The sequence below is a fragment of the Eupeodes corollae genome, chromosome X (assembly GCF_945859685.1).
Source record: "Eupeodes corollae chromosome X, idEupCoro1.1, whole genome shotgun sequence".
NCBI lineage: Eukaryota > Metazoa > Arthropoda > Insecta > Diptera > Syrphidae > Eupeodes > Eupeodes corollae.
In genome coordinates, this window is record NC_079150.1 from 4,305,139 (window position 1) to 4,326,794 (window position 21,656).

Sequence of the window (21,656 nt, forward strand, 5' to 3'; positions counted from 1 at the left end):
ATGCTGGCTTTAATGAAAGAAATACATAAATACGGAATTACATTAAGTGTCTACATTGTCGTAAACCCAATATTATTAATTTTGTAGTTTTTGACAGTTTTTATATTGTACGTCTTAGACAGATTTTGAAATACCGAAAAATAGATATAATTTTCCAAAAAAAACGTAGCCACATAGCCACTTTCAAATACAATCAATTTAATTTTTAATGCAAGAAACTTTTCGATTGTGCGACAAGAAATTTTCGATTGTTTTATTGATATCTGTTTTTAGTTGCAGCCTTTTTTGTATCGCATTAATAGTTTTTGTTTGAATCTTTGCTTCAAAGCTAGCAAAATCCTAACCCACTGCGTATTCCGTATGTGTACTTTAACGTTTATTTCGAATTAACATGAGCGAATCTCTTGTGATGGTCTTCTGGGGTAAGCAATGTTTTAAAATAATTTTTACACATGTGTTTTTTTTTCTTTTAAGTACGTAATATACTTTTAAAAGTGTTTCTTGGACCAGATCACAAAACGATTTTTCCATTGACTTTCTTCCCGCTTTTTCTCTAAATAGATCTTGTACCTACCTTCGTTGTTCTTACTTAAGAAAATTAAATTTTGTTCTTCTTACTTTGATCAACAATTAGAATCTGTAATCTTTCGAAAGAAAAAAATAGTCTTTTGTTATTTAAAAGAAGATTCCTCCAATTTGTAGGGACCCAAGCAACTTTAACTTTGCAACGTTGCCTTCCCGCTTGTGTTGTAAATTTATATTCACAAATGTTTTATAACTTTCTTAAAACTCTCTAAAGGATTTCATGTCTAACTTTATTTCAATGTTATTTTAGTTTTTTAATTATTATTTATTTATAAATTTATATTGTAATCATTTCAATATATGACATATAACACGACATGCAATATTGATGAAAAGCACGTTTAAAGCAAAATAGATATAATTCAATCCTAACCTAATACACAATTCTATACATACTATACGTACTTCTAAGGATAGAAGACGATAACCTAACTTATTCGGATAAGTATCTCAGTATACCCTCACAGTTTTATTTAAGATTCTCGTGAAAAAAAAAATTTGAATTGATTCAAAGAATTATATATTTTAATGTGATCTTCCATTCAGTGTCAGACAAAAATGCATTCATGGAAAAAGTAGAGGCACTTAATGTAAAGCAATCTTTTACCTTTTTTTAAACGAACAAATGTTACATGTATTTCTTAACATGGTTTGTCTCATGTTCAAAAACTATAACTACACTTTTCATTTGTAGTTTCACTATTTCAATGTTCAACGAAATCTTTAGAATGTGATAGTGTTTGTATGGTGTTTGAGCTTGAAATATTTTTTTTAATTTGTTCTTTTATTATATTTTTATAGTTCTGAATAGATGTTTTCATTGTTTTAAGTCACATATTATAAAAGAACGATTAAGTCGGCCACCTGTCCTAGTTTGCATACTGGAAAGATATATAGGACAAGTCCGCGAGTCAAGTCTTGAGAAGTTTGATGAATTTAAAATCATTAAGGAGCCGAGTGGGATCTGGCTACATAAAAGCTTGCTGAATTTCATTAAGTTTCGGATAGGCCGAAGACGTTGTTAAGAATTATGCAAGAGTTAATTGTGGATTAACGGCTTCAGAGATGGAAGAAAATCAGCTTCAGCTTTTTTTAAACTTACTAAGATTCGGCGATCCTATACAAGTACTCTGATCTAAAAACAAGTCACATCTATCGAATTGGCCGCTTTTAAAAACATACGCTTTGACAATATTCATTAATACGAGGTGTATTCAAAAATTACCCGGAATTTTCGTTTTTTTTTCAAAAATATTTATTTATTTGTTTACATCAATGTGGTCCCCTTCAAAGTAGTCCCCTGCAGATATAATACACTTATGCCAACGTTTTTTCCAATATTCGAAGCACTCTTGATATTCACTTTATGATAATTCCTTGAGCATTCTCAGCGATTCGGCCTTTATTTCTTCGATCGAGGAAAAACACCGTCATTTCATGGGTCTTTTCAACTTTGGAAACAGGAAAATTTCACACGGAGCCTTATCTAGTGAGTATGGAGGTTGGGGCATGACTACGATATTGTTTTTGACCAACAAATTACGAACAAGCAAGAAAGAGTGAGCAGGTGAGTTATAGTAGTACAAAAGCCATGAATTGTTTTTCTATAAATCTGAGCATTTTTTTCGAATTGCTTCACGCAAACTTCGCATTACTTCGACCTTGTAGTAAGATCTCTTGATGCACTATGCCATTATAATCGAAGAAAACAGTAAGCAAAACCTTCACATTTGATCGAACTTGACGTGCTTTTTTCGTTGGTGACGTTGGATGCTTCCAGGTGGACGATTGTGCTTTGGTTTCGATATCATAACCGTACACCCATGTTTCATCACCAGTTATGACCCTTTCAAGCAAACTAGGATCGTCGTTGACGTCATTTAACAGCTCCTGAGCTATGTTCATGCGATTGTTTTTTTGGTCAAACATTGTTTAAACAAGCAAAAATCGCCGAGTTCATAAAAACACGTCGAAACGTAGCAACAACCACAGAAAAAGTAAACAGTGAATAAAGCTTGAAATTGCATTATGCTTTATGGACTTCGGAACCTCTAGACCCGCGACATTTAAAAATTCCGGGTACTTTTTGAACACACTTCGTAGATGCAATGAATGTTGTTTTTGCAATGGATGAATGAATTTCTTAACAATCTCTGACTTAAGAAAATGGATATGTTAATTTTGACGTATATTTTTTTTTCTCGAATATGAGGAATTTTAATGTGGAAGAAGATTAAAATCATATTTTTTAAAAAATAATAAACATTCTTTGAATTAAAATACTTGTAATATTCCAAGTTGTTTTTAGGAAAAAAAACCTTTAACAACTTTCCTCATACCTTAAGAGTATCAAGATTTTTCGACAATCGTTAAAGGGAGATATCAATGGATTTCAAATAGCTATTCATTGGACAGTCACCCAGTGTACCTAGAATCTAAGAAAAAATCAAAACAAAGCATTGAATTCACAATTTGAATTCATATTCATAAGATTTTTCAATCGTTGTAATGAATACATAAACAAACAAAAAATAAATAAATAATAATAAAAAAAATAATTGACAAAAAATTAAACTTTCATAAAATGAAACTCAAATAATTTTGTATCAACCAACACTGAGGTGGCGGTTTAGGTACTGTCAAACTTCTTTATTACGAACCTTCAAGGGAGCAGCAAATTATTTCGTTATAAACCGAAAACTTCGCTTTCGGGCCAACAAATTACTCGTAGTTCCTTATAAAAAGAATTTCGTTACAGGGAACCTAACTCGTATGGGATTTTTCTTAACGAGAATAGGAACAAAATGAAATTTGTATAGAGAGTTATAAGGAAGTTTGTTGTAGAGAAGTTTGATTAAAAATTCCAAACCATATCAATCCCAAAATGAATGATTAATTAAATAAATCATTAAGACGTTCCTGCTTTCAAAAAAAAAATTCAAATTATAGCATAACGTACATTTTTACACCTAATTCATGTATTTCATACCCCTTATCGACCAAATCACGCCCACTCGAGGGGATTAAAAAGTAATAAAAAATACGCACTGACTAACATCACTTTTTGTTTAATTAAATTCGAATTATTATTAAGTGACAGCTCTTTGAATATGCAGTACTTTAAAAAAAAATATCATAACAAAAAAATTTAACTAAAGAATTAAATTTACAATACGAGTCATTGAACGTTTTTCGTTTTTTGTGAATTATAAGTTTTAATGTATTTTTGTATTTTTTCGATAAATCTTATTACAAGTTTTTTTTTCTTTAAACAAACACTATATTCTCAACTCTATTTAGATAATTTAAAAAATGGTCGATTCCACCAACATTTGCGAGATACATTTGCTCCATTAGTAGTACGTTATGTTGATTTAATGGAATCATCAATTGCACAATCTATACATAAAGGATTCGAGAAGGAAAGATGGGAAAGCAAAGGGTAAGTTTTGTAGTTAATATTTTCCATTCAAAACTACTCATATATAGAAATGTTTTCAAACAAATGCTGGCAATTCATTTAAGGAGTGGATGGTGTGTTTTTTGAAAGAAATATTTAAATATGTTTGGCTGAAGAAAATATTTATGATAAAGGCCTTGTGCTCAGCCATCTATTCGTATTTGATAGTGGTGTTGTTCAAAATAAAGTTTTAATAATTTAAAAATAATAATTTCAATAAGAGCACATAGTTTGTTTTATTTTTTTTAAATATGAGTTTTATTCAAAAAGCAGTAGTTGGAATTTTAAATGATCTCTTAGTATTTTTCAATAGATTTTGACTGAGAAAATATTTGGTTGCCAGCTTTAAAACCTTTCTTGAACTTAAAAATCATGTTAGAATTAAAACATATTTATCTATTACGGTTATACCTCCACTCCAAAAAAAAAAATTATGTCGGCTCGTGGTCCATTTGACATTAGACACAACAAAATCAAACAAAAATATCCATACTAACACCCATGTCGAGATCTTTAAAAAAGTAAAATTATTTTTCATTCAAACTTTTCTATTAATCATGATTCGACAATTGAAACTGATTCATATTTATTAAGTTGAAAGCTCAAAAGAAAATGAAGCTTTATTACTTTCACAAATCAAATTTAAGCTAATGATTAACTTTCAGAAGATAAACACCTTATTAAATTACCAAGGGCATTTTCCGACACCTTCTTTTTTATATCTTTATAAATATGCACATAAATGCCTTATAACAGAAAATAATAATTGTTTGTATCCTAATTCTTTAAGATTATAGTTTCAACTCAAGAGTATTCAAATATCTATGGTCGAAGCCAGAGGGTTTTGCTCATATATTTTAGCTTTCAGATGATAGGTTAAGACAAGAATAAAGCCATGCGGGAGGGGGGCCTATTGCTACCCGTTAAGGTGGGAGTCAGTTTTATAGAAAATTAATTTAGAACAATAACATATAGCATGTATATTAAAAACAAACGGCAACAAATACAGCGTTTTAATAAGCCTGAAACTCATTCTTTAATTGTATATCCAATCAAAGTTGTTTGAGTGAATAGTTTACGAAAAATAATTTTGTATAAGTTTGAAATAAACACCAATCTCATTTTTTTCGAAATTAAGTATGATTTTTTTAGTGGTTATTTATTTTCAAAAGTTTTTGAGAAGTTTAAAAAAAAAATAAGGGAGACAATTCTTTGAATGGAGTTAGGACAGAGCATATATTTCTGACATTCCAAAGCTCTTTGAGCGTCGATAAAAGAAACGGTAATAAATGATGTTTTTATTCATGGAAAGTTTTAACCACATGAAATCAAAGACGGAGTTGGTGAAAAGACCGTACTGTGGTTGGTAAAAATTTACATTCAACATCATTTCTAATTTATGTACAGTGGTGGACAAGAATTAAGCAATCTTGTTAAGGAAAATAAAAACCATTTAATTTTCAATTTGTTTTCTTCTTATGAAATTAGTTATATTTTATTTACATTACATATAAATAGGACAATTTTTTCATATTACTTCATCAAATATGTTTAATATCTGTAAGAAGAAAAAATCATGGAATGTAGAAACATCAATTTTTCGCCTGGACACGAATTAAGCACATTCAACAAATTCTTGATAAAATTTTACTTACCGTTATCAATTCTAAGTTTTTCTTAGTATTTGGTACGGAACCCTTTATTTTGCAGTACAGAAGCAATTCTTCTTGGCAAAATTTCAAACAAAGCCTCACATCGTGACTTTGGAATTGCATACTAAGCATTTTGAATTTCCTGCCACAATTGTGTTAAATTGGTTGTTTTATTTTTGTTCATTGTGATGTTCAACATCATTCACTTCACTAACTTTGAAGTGTGTTTAGGGTCGTTGTCGTGCATGAAGCGCCATAATAACGGCAAATTGTCGTTCTGGTCCATTTTGGGTCAATTTTTTCGATGGGACCAACGCCATGCCATGACAAAGCAGCCCAGACCATAAGTTACCTCCACCGTGTTTCACCGTCTTAATGGTGTACCTTGGATCATATTCCATGTTTTTTGGACGCCATTCATATTTTTTCCCATCCGATCGGAACCGGCAGAATTTTCATTCATCGCTCCAGAACACGTTTTCCCAAAAACTAATTGGTTTGTCTAGGTGAGCTTTGGCAAACTGTAACCAAGATTTCAGGTTTTTTTTTTGATACAAGCGGTTTTCTCTGAGCAACGCACACACGTAGATTGTTTCCATTTAATCGAGGAAACATTTAGTCCATAGTTCGTTGAAAGTTCGCTCCGAATGGCACTGGATGTCTTAAACGGATCCTTGGTAGATAACTTATAAATAATTCTATTTTCATTTGTAGTTGTCTTTCTGGCCCGGTGGGTTTGTTTAACGTTTTCAATCACTCCAAACTTTTTGAAATGACGAAGGGCATTATAAACCAGCTTTCTGGAGCATTCTAACAACTTTGAAATGTCTTTTTTCCTTTGAGCACTATTTTTCTTTAGCCATGACTAGTTAATATTAATTTTTTTTTATTATATATCATTAAATGAATATTTAATTGCCTCAAAAATTAGTATTTTCTTTTTAAAAAACACAAAAATTAAAAATAAACTCTTTGATTGCAAAACGGGATACATTTATGTCCAGCTAAAATCAACGCAAATCACAAACATTCTTCATTTTTCACAAAACGGTATTTTAATTTTTAATCATTTACACATTTTTATTACCATATTATTATTACTTACAAGTAATAAAGAATTGAAAAAAGAAAAATAATTGCACTCTTTTCAATGTGCTAAATTCGTGTCCACCGCTGTATAAGGCTGGGGAAGAATATTGGCATCACGCTATACGCATGAATACAAAATTCAGGATCGGAATCCTCACCAACTGAGTGCCAAAACAGTTGGCCTTTTAGAAACAGTGTGGAAGTACGCAGCCAGAAAACTCATTTCAGTATAGCCAAATTTAAAAAAAATCAAAAATGAGATTATTAACTTTACAATCGGTTCGATTTATCAAATAAATTTCTTGACGTCTAAATCAAAGATTTGCACGTACGTTCGGGAAGTTGTTTTTATCGTCCATATCTCTAGATCCAATAGAGATATCGTCATCGAATAAGTTTTGTAATAACGCAGAAAGATGCAAAAAAAGACTTTGGCGAAAAAAATGAGTATATGGTTTTATTACGAACCAACTAAGCTAGCGACTTACATTAAAATTTGTACTACGAATATATAATGTCACGTGATACCAAACAAGCATAATTTTGAAACAAAGTCAATAAAAAAAATAATTGTCATCTCGTAAATTTTACGAACAGAAAATGATTTTACCTCCAAAATATTTGTATGCGACGAAAAATAACGCTTTTAACATCTGGTAAAATTTTGAGCAAAATTGAATTAGAGTAATTCAAACAGCACCTTGAAGTCCCTAGAGTCAAATTGCAGTTTAAATTTATCTGTAGCCACAAGAACAGTAAAGATCATATCGAAAACTTATTTCAAGATACCGGGTCCGCAAAAAGATCCATATCCATCTTGTTGGAACCAGACTTCTTTGTGGTTCGTAGTAAACTGATTTAAGTTTGGTTGGAGGAAGGTCGCAATCATGTGACTGTAACTTTTTGCCCATTTTCTTCGAAAAAATACGGACCGACAACCAAATTCAGCAACAGCACACCAAACTGTCGCATAAGGGCTATGAATGTGTTGATGAATTTCTTGAGGGTTTTCTGTTGCCCAGTATCGAAATTTTGTTTATTTACAGTACCCAAAAAATGGAAATGGGCCTCGTCAGACGAAATTAAAACAGCACCAACGGTAATGTTTTGAAAAATGTCTTCACGAACAGCTCTGCAAAACCACCATTACGGATATATTCCTCTACGACAAATGCGCGATGCTCACCGTGGCACGCCATTATGATTACTAAAAACGACACGTAGACCTCTATCTATATCCGGAATACCATTTTAAATATAAATAGCTTTAAATAAAAACGTCTTAAAATACGGGAGGTTTATCTACCGCACCCTGTATGTTAATTTTATTGTAACATAAATAATAGGACAAAAGGTATCAAATATAAGTTTTGTATTGCTTCCTAATAAAACTTTATATCCAAAGACAGAACCAACTTTCTTGTAAAAAAGTACGTTTAACATTTTTGATTTCTCAAAAACTAAGATACATTTTAGCGTTTAGTATTTTCCGTTTCTTATTTTAAAAAATAATAAAAGCATTGAATTTAGAAAACAAAATCCACAGCAAATAATTAAAAATTTTGAAAAAAAAAATAGTTTGATATTTTTCCTTTTTCTCAAAATTTCAAATTTGAAAATTAATTTTTCAAAAACAATTCGGCAAAAGATTTTTATTTTAAATTAAATTTCCGTTATTTTAAAATACTTAGTTTTATTTTTTTGATCAATTTTCATAGAAGTGCCTATCGTAAACGTCATGGGATATGGGCCTTCCTTCCATACGATGTTTTTCTGTCTTAACACAACCTACTTTCTCTAGTCTTTTAGTGCACCTTTAACCAATCACCCTGTATTCGTATGTTTTTCAAATTAAAAGTGCTAAGAATATAAATCTAGATATTATGTTTCTTATTTAATGAAAGTGTATATTTCTTATGATTAATTATCATACGAATGTTGTCGAAAGCCACATAGAAAGGGACTTTTTGACAATTCCATAAAGAACTCAACCCTAGTTTTGTACTAACAAATAAATGGGTTCATTTTTTTAAGTTTTTTTTCGATATTCGGCCTGAAATAATAGGCCGAGCATATTTTTTGTGTTATTAGGAATTTTATTTAAGGGCAATGCAATCAAATTTATCAAAGGAAAAATAATGTAAACAGGATCCACATTTTGTTCTCATTTTTTTATATTTTTTCTATAATTTTTTTAAACATATCTAATTTTATGTTATTTAAAAACACATACACACAAACAAGCACATTGTCCTCATAAAAACACAATTCTTAACAAAACAAAAGTTTTGACTTATAGTTAATTTATGTTTCTACTTTCACAATTATTTTTCTTTGCTTACACTTTGGATCCAAAATAAATACATCATTTAACCGGCTATGGCTATAAAAATATCCGGCAAAAACGTGTGTTTATATATTTTTAGACTGAGCTTAGTCAAAAAAGAGAAAGATATTGTCTTTTACATACCCAAGCTACGTAATGCCGAGGAAGAGCCAACGAGGTTTTTGAATTTGAATTTGAATAAGAATTAAAAATAAAAAACTAACTTATTTAAAAAAAATGCATTGATGCCACTTTTTAAGTTCCTCATTACTTAATTTTCTTTTAACAGTATTATTTTTGTTTGAATATACTTACATAATGTTATATAAAACAGATTGGATAATTTTGTGTAGTTTTCTTTGTACGCGTTGGGCCCTATAATATGCTAATTATAATATTATATTTATGCTGAAAATTTTATATACATTTAAAACCTTTATACTTTATTTGTTTTGTTTATTGAAGTAGATGTTTTTGTTAAATTAAAGGAACTGAGTTATAAGAGATCCTCATTCAGCATTCTTATATGTATTTAACCTACATCATACCCTGTTATAGCTTAAGCTCTATCCATCTTTATTTTAATTTAAATTTATTTAAACAAACAAATCTATACAAAAAATTACACCGCTCTTCATTCATTATTTGTTTCAAAATACTCTGAAGAATATGTACAAATGATTTTATTAGACTCGATGAAACGACACGAGGATGGTATTTTCTTTTTTTTTATTTTTAAGGACATTCTTGCTTTTTTGACTTTGCATTGCCTAACTTAAAAACATAGGCTTGCGCATAGCAGCAGAAAGATAGATGGATATAAGAAATCAATGAGTCCCAAGATGTTTTCTAATTCATGCAAATATTTTGAAAATGGGATTAGTCTTTAAGAAATGTCATACAAGAACGGTTACTCACCAAGTATTGTTTTTAATTTTTAAAGCATTACTGAAGGAATTGCTAGTTGCGAGCTCAATTGTTTTATTTAAAATCTTACAGAGTCCTCAGATAATCACTGTGAGCAAAGGATTTTATTAAAATGTCCAAATGAAAAAAATCACGAAGAACTCGCTGACCACATAGCTCCTAAAGTCGGTTTTTTTTAAAGAAAAAATTAATAATTAAACTTTTTGCCTTTTAATTTACTAATATAAGATAATGTTACCTTTAGCTTTAAAAACTTCTTCAAAATGTGCTTTTGCATTTAAAAGGCACATCAATCTGCCTAGCTAAATGTTCTCTAAACTTATAGAGATTTTGTAAGAATTTTCAAAATTTGTATAAAGAACTCGCATCGGAATTGGGCGGTAGCTACTTTAGATTTTATTTTTGATTTTACATTCTCCTCACCATTTTTGTCCAATTATACCAATTTAAATTCTTCCTTCAAATAATCGGATAAAATGAGTTTCAGTGGAATCATTTTCAAACCTTTGTCTTAGTTATTTTGCTAATATTGCTTTAGTTGAAATTATTCTGGCTTATGTATGTCTTAGAAAATACTTCGCCATCGCTAAAAGGGGAACGATGATAAAAAATATAAAAGTGAAAGACATTGTAGACGAACAGACTAAAGGTCAATTAACTTCAAGTCATAACTCAAAAATGATTTCTGAATTATTTTAAAAGTTTAATAAAAAGTATTAAGATAAGAGTACACGATCAGTAGATCTTAAAATATTATCAGATCTGTTGGTGAAAAACATGCTTGCAATGTTTTACAACCGTATAACCTACAGTCAATTCACAATTTTTCATTTTAAGACAAAAAACATATACCAATCAGTAGACTATTGAGTTGTGGAGGTAGAAAATTATGCCAATCCCTTAAATTTGTTGGTAAGCCTTGAACCAGCTATCTGACAATGACAACAATTGTTTCCCAACTTCTGACAATACATCGCAAGAGATTGGTTTTACTAACCGCGCTACCACAAAATTAAAAATATTATAGTTAGATATTTTTTTGAATCGTATACACTTCATTATCAAATGACTTTAAGTTTACAGCTCCAATAAACTTCATATGCATTAAAACAAACTTCTTAAAAATAAAACTGAAAGCCAAAAAACATCGTTAAAATTGTTTTCTGTTGTTAACGTCATTTTCGAAATCACAACTTAAAATTTTGGATAACTCACAACTTTATTATTACATTACATCCTTTTAAACATAAAAAATCCTAAATTTAGTTGAAACTCCCATATTAACAAAACTAAGCAGCTTTAGATTTTAGTTATTACTTGTTTTTCCTTTTATTATATTTTAAAATAAACATGTTAATTTAGCTTAACTTTCAATAACTTTCTTTTAATACGTTTTGATATTTATTTTATTTTTGTTTTTTTTTTCTGAAAATTATATCAAATATGGAACACTTAGATATTTTTGTATTAAAAGGGGTTTTCAGTAAAAAAAAGACGCATTTCTTGACTTAAATTCTATTTTGACGGAACAGATTAAAAAAAAAAAAAGAGTTTAATGGTCTTAAAAATCGATTACTCTACACAGCTAAAAGCTTCGCTAATGAACAGACAATTTAAATTTTATTTATATCCCTTCTCCGTAATTACGCATTTCCATCAGCACCGAGCTGGAGTAATTAACTTAGTTTTATTACCAGAAGCAAACCAACTTCTTAGGAAATAAAGTTGATTTAATGTAGAACTTACTCAGAAATATTTGTCATGATTCTAACCAGATATTGAATCCTTCTATGGATAGCGGAATGGTTAATGCATTGGATTGCCTAGTTTTATATTGAATCACAACGTCGTGATTCTTGTTTACTCTGAATTTATGATCATGGTAATTTAAATAAAATACTTACGAGGAAAGGTAAAATTGACATTTATCTAATACAATAAGACGTCGACTCTATTGAAAACCCCATTTTATTTTACAAACAAAAATACTAGGTGTCCTACAATCACCGCCATAGATTAAAACAATGAGTTCCTGAGGTCATTTTAAGTCTAAGAACTCTTCTGAGAAAATTATCGCACCTTCGCTTCCTTTCGACATATAAGGATTGTTATGATATTTGTTTTCCTAACCTTATTTGAACATAATATTTCAAAAAAGAAAAGTAATATATAAAATTCGATATTTGAATAGAAAGTTAGAAAGAGTCAAGACTGGAAAATACAAGTTTTTCAAATTTAATCATTCAATTTTATTTTGAACTAAACAAACAATAATTAAAGCAAAAGGAATGGTAAATATAAGGAACATTTCGTCTGTTACGTGGAAAAGATGAAATCCTTAAAGTGACTGTTGTAAGTTACATCACATGTTCCATGACTTTCCGTAAAATTTCCTATGATAACAACAATTCTCTGATGAGTATTACTTAGAGGCCAATTATAGCTATCATTGTTTTTGATCATTAAAACCAATTATTTGAATTTTTTGACAGGTCGTTTAAAGCGATCATGAAAAATGTATCTCATTTTTATTTATTTCAATTCCTTATATAAACAAACAACAAATTCTAATATAAGGTTGCGAGGTTTTAACTAGTCAAAGAAGAGACTAAAAAATTGTTATTAGTGGAAAATGAAGTAAAAACTGAAAAATTACTTTATGCAATAAGAACGAGACCTCAGGAGCCCATGATTTTTCACTGCGGAGATGAATGTGGAACACCATGTTTATAAAGAATTGTATTTTACTCTATATATACCACGTTCGGTTGTAGTAATAAATAAATTATTTATTTATTTAGATATAATTTTTTTTAAATTACTATACATTTTGTACAAATAGCAATGGTTGTGCGACTTCAGAAGATCTATTTTGGAAACTAGATGCCTTACAATCGTTCATACGGGATCTTCATTGGCCTGATGCCGAATTTCGACAGCATTTGGAGCAGCGTCTTAAATTGATGGCATGTGATATGGTGGAGCAGTGTTTGCAGCGTTCAGATGCTGCATTTCAGTCGTGGCTTAAAAAGAACGTGGCCTTTATATCGACAGACTATATTATACCATCGGAGATGTGTGCAATGGTTAATGTGATATTAGATGCTAAAAACCAAAGCTTTAAACTATGCACAATCGATGGTGTAGATTTGGTATGTTTTTTTTATATATACATATATATAATATATATTTTCATTAATTTGATTTGTGGTAACAATTATTTAAATATTTTATACAAGATAGATTTTTAAAGTAGCGTTAAATAATTTTGTTCAAGATTAAAAGAGATTTCGGTGGTGAAATGTGAGTTGCTTCTTGATTTAAAGGTACCTTTGCACTGGTTATGATCCTTGAAGTTTAGTCTCACTGTACTTTTACATTCGTATATCACTACACCATAAATAGTTTTTTTGAGTCAACAACGTTAGTCTCATTTTGCAAAGCTATCGAAAGTTAAAACTCTGTGAAGGATTTTGGATCTAGAAACACAAACCTCATATGAACACAATTGTCAACATAAAAAAAACAGTGTCTAAAAACAAACAAAATAATTCCTCAATACCCTTGCATAAATGTTAACCCAAAGAAGGTATTTACAATTGAAATAAAAAATAATTAATTGTTTCTTTTGTTTGCCTCTTTGGCCCTATGTGTTCTTCTTAATGGATTTTTCATTCAGGCCTTTTTTATGGGTCATCTAACTTCATACAAAACTATGAGCCGAATAGTATCTCTTCCCTATTAATTTGAAGTTTGCGACGCAAACAATTGATAGTGACTACACAATCAAATATGACGCCTGTAGTCCTCTTGGATTTTTTAAGAGCTTAAAAATTGACTATTGTAGACTGAATGCTATCCAGTTCAATGAGGCCCAGTCTTCACTTTGAAGAAACATGAATATTATGCCTACATGAAAATATAAGATAAATATAACAATTTTACATTCGTTCTTTTGATATAAAGAGGACCACGGAAAACATATTATGTCCATCAATTGATTTTTATCAAAGACTAAACTATTGTAGAATGAATTTAATCAAATATAATTATTTGTATACATTTATTATCCAATTTGTATCTACTTCAAATTTTCTTATCATTGTTTATCTAATTTCAGTACAAATATCATTCAAAAATTGATGATCAAATTGACAAGGCCAATGTTGCAATGACACAAGGCCTTATTGGTAAACTTATGTCCGTATTAGATTCAACATTGTCTAAATTGTCACGTTACGACGAAGGAAGTTTAATTGGATCAATACTTAGTTTCACAAATGTTTCGAGTTCGGGTAAGGACCTCGGTCAAGGTTATGTGAACTTTTTTCGCAATAATATGGATCAAATTCGTGGAAAAATAAGTGACGATTTATGGACACTTAATTTCTTCGAACAATGGTACACGCAGCAAATTAATATGCTTTGTAATTGGCTATCTGAACGATTAGATCATGCTTTACACTATGCTCAATGTACATCTTTATCACATATAGTAAAGGTAAGTTTCAAAAACTAAAGAATTATTTATATGAACTTTCCTATAAATTCGAATATAACGTTAAGAAAATAAAGTTATCCCTTTGATGTTAAGTCTTATGGCTTAGTTATTAAATAAGGCCAGACATTAAAAAAAAAACGTAAAATACACGAACTTCATCATGTCTCCAAAGAGTCTATTTAAAAATATTTCTTGTTTTTTTTTTTAAATTTTAAAATGTACCTCCTGACATTTTTGATCATTAAAAACTATTGAGACAGTATAGGAACTTGTGCAGAAAAGTATTAAAAAGAAGTTAAATTAAGACAAACAGAAATTTAAGACAAAACTGAATACAAAATCTATCGGTGTTTTTGAAAAAAATCGATTTTAGTTTTAAAATAACATTAAATAAAAAATGTCTAAGAAGAATCTAATCAGAACCTTGATTTACAAATTTGAAGCCAAGTCCAATGATTTGGGCTGTAGGGGTCAGGACAGACAGACAGATGGACGGAATCGTGGGACCCATTTTGTTCGACTTTCCCACTATCTTAATGTCATTATTGATTAAAATATATCATGAGACAAACCGTACATATAACTGTTAGAAATGAATTCCTAACCTAAAAAATATCAAAGCTTTTAGTGTACCATTTCCATTAAAATTCTTAATTTATTATTTTACTTACTCAGAAAATTTACTCGGACTTTGAGCTACAAGGTGTAATGGAAGATAAACTTAATTCCAAAGCCTATCAAACTGTTGCGCAACGAATGGCCACTGAAGAAGCTACATGTGCCCTTACAATGCCAGAAGGTGGCGAAGGTGAAGAGTAAGTTGATTTGCTTAGATAGAATGTTGGAAAACTTGCTTTCACTTGCTTTAACGGAAATTTTTTCAAAACCAATGTGTAGAATGCTTGAAGAACTTGATGGTGAAGAAGGTGAACCGGGGACAGGAAATCAAGGTGGAGCAGCTGGTGGTGGTGGAGGTGGACAGAAACCCAAAATTGCTGCTGCAACAGCTGCCTTACCACAAATCGGTGAAGATGGAAATGTGGTTACAAATATTAGTAATGTCACTAATATGGTTGCAGGGCGAGTCGGAAACATCTTGGGGAAAGGCATTGGTGGGCTTAGCTCGAAGCTAGGAGGCGGTGGCTGGTTTTAAGATAAAGAAAAACAACAAAAAGCAACAACAAAGAAATCATAACACACATAAACATACTCTCTTTACATACATACACTTTTCCATATACATGCCTGCAAATATATATGTATATATATATATATATCTACATCTATACCCATACCTTTATCTATATCTATATATACATATGTATATACATAGATATATATCATATACATATATACATCTATATCTTTATCTACTCGTATAAATAGATATATACATGCATATATATCTGTATATATTTATATATTTGAACTGCGTATTTATCATTGGTATGTGTATATTAACAAAAACTAATAATTTTAAACAAAAAGTATATTTATTCCAATTTCCTGCTAGCTTCAAAATTAAATTATTAAGAAATTTTTTATTGGTTAAACTTGAATTATAAATTACATAAGAGTTAACCTAAATCTTTTCAAGGTTGTCAATATAATACCTACATACATTATTATGTACCACAATCACCTTACACAGAAAAAGTTATCAAAAAAACAAAGGATAGAGCCCATCAATCTCTTTAACCTATACCCTAACGATTCCTTCTTTAGTAAAAAAAATAAATATGTATACAAATTATGACACACAAAAATTGGCTCCAAAAAGAAATCAAAAATTAAAAAAAAAACTAACCAATCAATAATTTTGTTCTTCTAAAGTGTTATATAACAAAATTAATAGTTTCTAATTATATACATTGTTACTTATTAAGGACTCTGTTCGCTTTGAAAATAAAAATATTATCGAAATTAAATTTACTTAAATTAAATTTAAACAAAAAAAAAAAACAAAACTGTATTCTTAAAATTTCAAAAGTTTGTTCATATAATCAAAGCCAACAGATATTTACAAATTATATCATACAACTGCATTTACCTTTTCCCCATTATCCGCATTCATCCTTCCACTATTCTGTACATTTGAAAAAAAAATGTTGAAACATCGAAATAGAATTACAATAAGAAATCCCAAACACAACAAAACGCATCCCTTGAAAATCACATCATTCAACATAATCACACCAAATCAAACGAGGCACAAGCCAGCTTTTTTGCCGACACAACACTTGTAATCTTTTATACGGAAACAGGAAACGATTATGCACTGCAATATAAGCAAAAGGTTATTTATTGATATTGAAGTTAAATTGCATTTTTTTAAAGCCTTTAAAGTCATTTTGCTTAGTGTTAATATACATACATACATGCATTTTTAAATAATTATTTTCTGTACAGAAGGTAATCATTCCCAACAACCTAATTTTATTTTAGTGTAACTTCTCGTTCTAAAATATTTAAAATAAATACAATATTGAATTGAAATGATAATCCTGAGTCAGTATATGCATGAATATTTTTGTATAGTTATTTTAAATGAGTAATAATTTTCGTTTTAAATTTTGTTAAAAAAAAAAAATATTTTACTCCTGTAAGCCTTATAAACCTGGCACTAATCAATTTAAAAGTATATAAACACGCAATGCATAGCAGAGTTACAAAAAAGGAGAATTCAACGTTTCAAAAACTCAATGCTGTCTCCGGTCGTTAAATTAAAGAAGGCTGTACCTAGCTCTGTTCGTCACTATAATTTTGATAGTCAAACATTTTAGATCACTTTGTACCAGTATCTCTTCTTTAATCGTTCCATATTTTTCTAAAGCTCGCACTTTGTTTAAACTTTTAACATGTTAAGGGTATTAATGAGCCCTTGAGTGCCAGCTAATCATAAAAAAGTGCTTATTGCTTTTCCAAAAAATATTACACATAAATGTAAATAAATATTATATTCATCAACTTATAACCTGGAATGATAAATTCTTGCAAGTTAATGATCAATTACTTTAAACTGCAATTTCAAAGTACTTTCCCTCAAGAACTTGAAAAAAGCCAATACTATTTTATTTAACATGTGTTTATTAAGTGCATTTTTTCGATTATAATTACAAATAATTGAAATGCATGTATATTTTTAATTGCAATTGCAAGGTATTAAAATGTATAGTTTTTCAATTACATTGCAATCACTTATAATTGTAATGGAAACAATTTTACTTACTCGTACTAATTACTTCAATTGGTATGAAAGCCGACATTAATTACGAAAATTAATCATTAATTTCCAACTCTGCTGCATAGGGTATCAATGACCGTAGAATGGGGATCACTTGGCTTTGAACTTCGACTATTGTCTTCCGGTGCCTATGCGTATAACTACAATGAATTCGTTTGAACAAACAAATACTGACTCTGTCATAAGATGTGTAATTAATTTATCACCCAAAGAAACCCTCTGCATTTGCTTGCACCTTTTGCTCCCGATACCCTTTTAAAAAGAGTTCACACCCTTTATATCTGATAGCGAAAGATCTAGGAGCCAAATATATGTCATTAAACCAACTAAACTCAACACCAGACAATACACAATTTCTTTCATTTTGAGTCTCCTTATACAAAATTGAAAAAACAAATTTAAAAACTTGCAATTTCCGACTCTTATGGACCACGGCACTGCAAGAGTGTTGACAAACCATCATTAAATAGTACAAAACACATACAGTGTAAATTTAAAATTGTGGTTACAAGAATGATTTTAACCTTTCTAAGGAAAATATTCGAAAATTATATATTTTTTATATTAATTGATTCCAAAGTTCAAAAAATATTTATTTTTAATTATTGCTTTAAATATTTTTAATTTACATATTCATTTAAGAAGACTTTCGTGAATGAGTGGTCCTTGCCAAAAATTTGGGATTTGAAAAACAAAATAATTTTCGCATTAAAAGCGAGCAAATAAAAAATTAACTTTTGAGTTGGTGACTTTCATTTGACTTCGAATTTTCTTCATTAGAATAGTACGAACAAATTAATTTCACAAAACTGGCAGTTGAAACATTTTTCAAAAATTACTTTTGCTTGTAAAATCGTTAAATTGTATTTTTTCTTATACAGACCCAAAATAGTAGTTTTAGTTCAGTAATTTCATGCTATAAAAATTTGTTTTAATAATATTAGAATTATTCTTAAATATTGGACATTATAACCCAAAAGTATTAGGGTGCAACTACGTTCCCGCCTTTTGTCCATGGATGGCTTCAGCATTAATTGCTGGTGGCGGATTTTCACATATACAAAAAATTATGACACAAGCTTAGACTTATTTACACACAAGTGATTTTGTTTTGGTGTCTTTTTATTTTGGATGTGTAAAAATATCTGGTATTTTCTTTAAAATGCGGAAAGTGTTGATTTTACGCTTTCTTTCGAATGAAACAACGACTGAAGTGCACAGAAGGCTCCAAAAAGTTTAGGAAGATACTATTCTAAGCATGGAAACAAGGAACAATAACATCATTCTAAAGCATGTCACTCAAGCTGTCAAAACAGTTTAAACTCATTTTGAAATGTTAAATGCGACGTGCATCGTCACCGAAATCATCAACAGTTCCACTTATATGAAGACATCAACAAATATCTTTATTCTTGGATAGCCTTAAAAGATGAACACTTTTACCGTTACGGTGAGAACTTAGTTGCACACTAAATAATACCTCAGACTTTTAGATATGAAAATTATTATGTAGATTAGTAATAGATAGCTCTGAATACAAACAATCAACAAAAAACATTTATTTGGTTTTATTTAAGGCAAACTAATATTAAACCTGAGGAAGCATTCCAGGAAGGACCTCTGAAGCTTTACCGAATTCAACGATAAATCCATCCTCCTTTCATAGAAAAAAAAAGAAAACCAAATACAAAATTTAAAAAAATAATAATTATAGTAATATTTTATAAAAATTATTACTCAAAACTTAAAACCCAAAAATAAAATAGCGGCAAGATTTAATTCATTCACAATAAAGAACAAAATAAAATCATATCAGCTCGATACAAATATTTCTTGAATTGTTACTTAGCTTATTATTTTTCTAAGAAAAAGAGAATATTGAAATTTTGCATATCGCTGCCTTACTTATTTAAATGGAATATTCAATATAACAAACAAACAGAATAAACAAAAGTGTTAACAAAATAAACATACACACAAATGTCAAACAAAAATATCTCCTTGCATGTATAAAATAGACAACAAATCTTATTGCATAGTTAAAGTGAAACTCTTGAAGTGAAGTATTTCAAAATGCATGAACTTGGTATCGATATGAAATTATTTGTAGATGGTTTGACCCAGGGTTCTTGTCTTCTACTCCCTTTCTAATAGTATTCAAAAGTCGATGAAATCCTTCTTTAAAATCATTTTTGAATATTAAAAAAAGGAAAATACGTTGCACTGGACGTGTGATACAAAATTTCGTTTTGCATTTTACCGAAGTAGTTAGCCTAATCGTTGTAAATAATTTTAGGGTAATATTTGCGTTAAGTTTACCACAATATTCGAATGAATTAATTGAATGAAACAAATTCAATCTTAGCCTCCCTTAGCTCGCAGTCTTGAATAATAAGCTATCAGGTTTGAAAATCAACATAGACATGGAATTATTTTGTACTTGTTTTCCTCGGCAAAAATTGTGCTGATCAATCGCAATATAAACCAAAGGACCAAGTTTAAACCTTACAACCTAATACACATAAGGTTATGGACTTTTTTGTTTTGTATGAGTTTAAAAGTACCTTAACATACAGTTGCTAAGAATGTTTTTTGAGTACATGCAAATCTTCATATAATATTAATAAATTAAAAACTTTTACACATTCAATATATTTTTTTAGAAATTGACAGATTTTTTTCTATATTAAGGTCTTGTTCGATGTTCTCCGCTCAGGTCACGCTAGGGAATGTCAACTAACCATAAAATAGTAATTGATTCTTAAAAGAAAATTAATACATAGGAACTTCTTTTCAGCCTATTTTGAAAAAATAACACGGGCTTTTTGGCATATAAAACATAAACTACTATATGGCCATCTGAATTACTATTTTTCTTTAGGAACCTAAAGTCTCTGAGAAACGAAAATCAAAAAACATAAAAACAGATGAAGACCTAGACGAAGGGAGATTGTCCACTTTCAAGCTCTGCGTTCATTTATGAAAGTGGTATGAAATCGACTACAATATTTGGCTCAAATGGTAGTTTGAATTTAAACTTATTTAGAAATTTATTTCAAAATGTTCAAAGTTATTCAGAAACCAACAATAATATATATAAATAAATTTTGGAATTCAAGTTTTTATATTTTAAATACAATATGTAATTTTAGTTCACTTTTTAAATAACTATATTGTAGTAAAATAAATCTAAATTTCCCCTTACTTTGACGGACACTTTACGGCGGAACAAATAATTCGAGAATTGAGCGATACAAAAATGTTTAGCTCGCATAAATTGAATTTTCCGGTAAAAGAAGTCTAATTTTAGCGTTAAATTGAAAAGCTACAATTATTGGAATTGAAAAAGTTAAATTCTTTTGAGAATTTTGACAGTAATAGAATTATTGAATAACATATTTCACTCACATAACGTGTTCAATCTTCAGTTTAATGTGATGCTACTTTCATTAATGAACGCTCTGGACTCAGGCTTAACATAAAGCCATCTCCGTTAAAAACCTTAGCATGATAGTGCACAGACCTCGAACAAACCTACATATCATGTACAGTGATTAAAGACTATCTAAATATTATTTTTATTTAATTCTTAGATACCCAACATTAAGAAAGCAATATACACAAATATTACAAAACACAGATAATACACTCGCAGCATCCAAATAAATACAAATATTTTCTATCGACACTTACAAATATAAACAAATAATAAATTTATACTTAACACCAAACTACAATAAAACATCAATATTAAAAATTAAAAGCACACTCCATTAAAACGAACACAAAGAATGCAACCACATACCAAAGTAAAGCTGCGAGTTCAATGTTGTCTTTAGTTTATTTTTTTAAATTTTAAAATGTAATTTAAA

General features: G+C 29.5%; 1 protein-coding gene across 15 annotated transcripts in view; it reads left to right on the top strand.

Annotated features, from left to right (window-relative positions):
* LOC129953421 (calcium-dependent secretion activator) overlaps nt 1-21,656 on the top strand; it is a 56,370-nt gene extending 34,714 nt beyond the window's left edge. For 10 of the 15 annotated variants that reach the window (XM_056066641.1, XM_056066637.1, XM_056066639.1 and 7 more), the window contains 6 exons: nt 3,886-4,027; nt 9,213-9,290; nt 12,882-13,191; nt 14,160-14,540; nt 15,216-15,355; nt 15,438-21,656. In XM_056066641.1, the coding sequence (XP_055922616.1) occupies nt 3,886-4,027; nt 9,213-9,290; nt 12,882-13,191; nt 14,160-14,540; nt 15,216-15,355; nt 15,438-15,693 (1,307 nt within the window). In that variant the 3' untranslated portion in view covers nt 15,694-21,656. The remainder of the gene's footprint in view (nt 1-3,885; nt 4,028-9,212; nt 9,291-12,881; nt 13,192-14,159; nt 14,541-15,215; nt 15,356-15,437) is intronic. The other 5 variants (XM_056066645.1, XM_056066649.1, XR_008782521.1 and 2 more) reach the window with 4 other exon arrangements.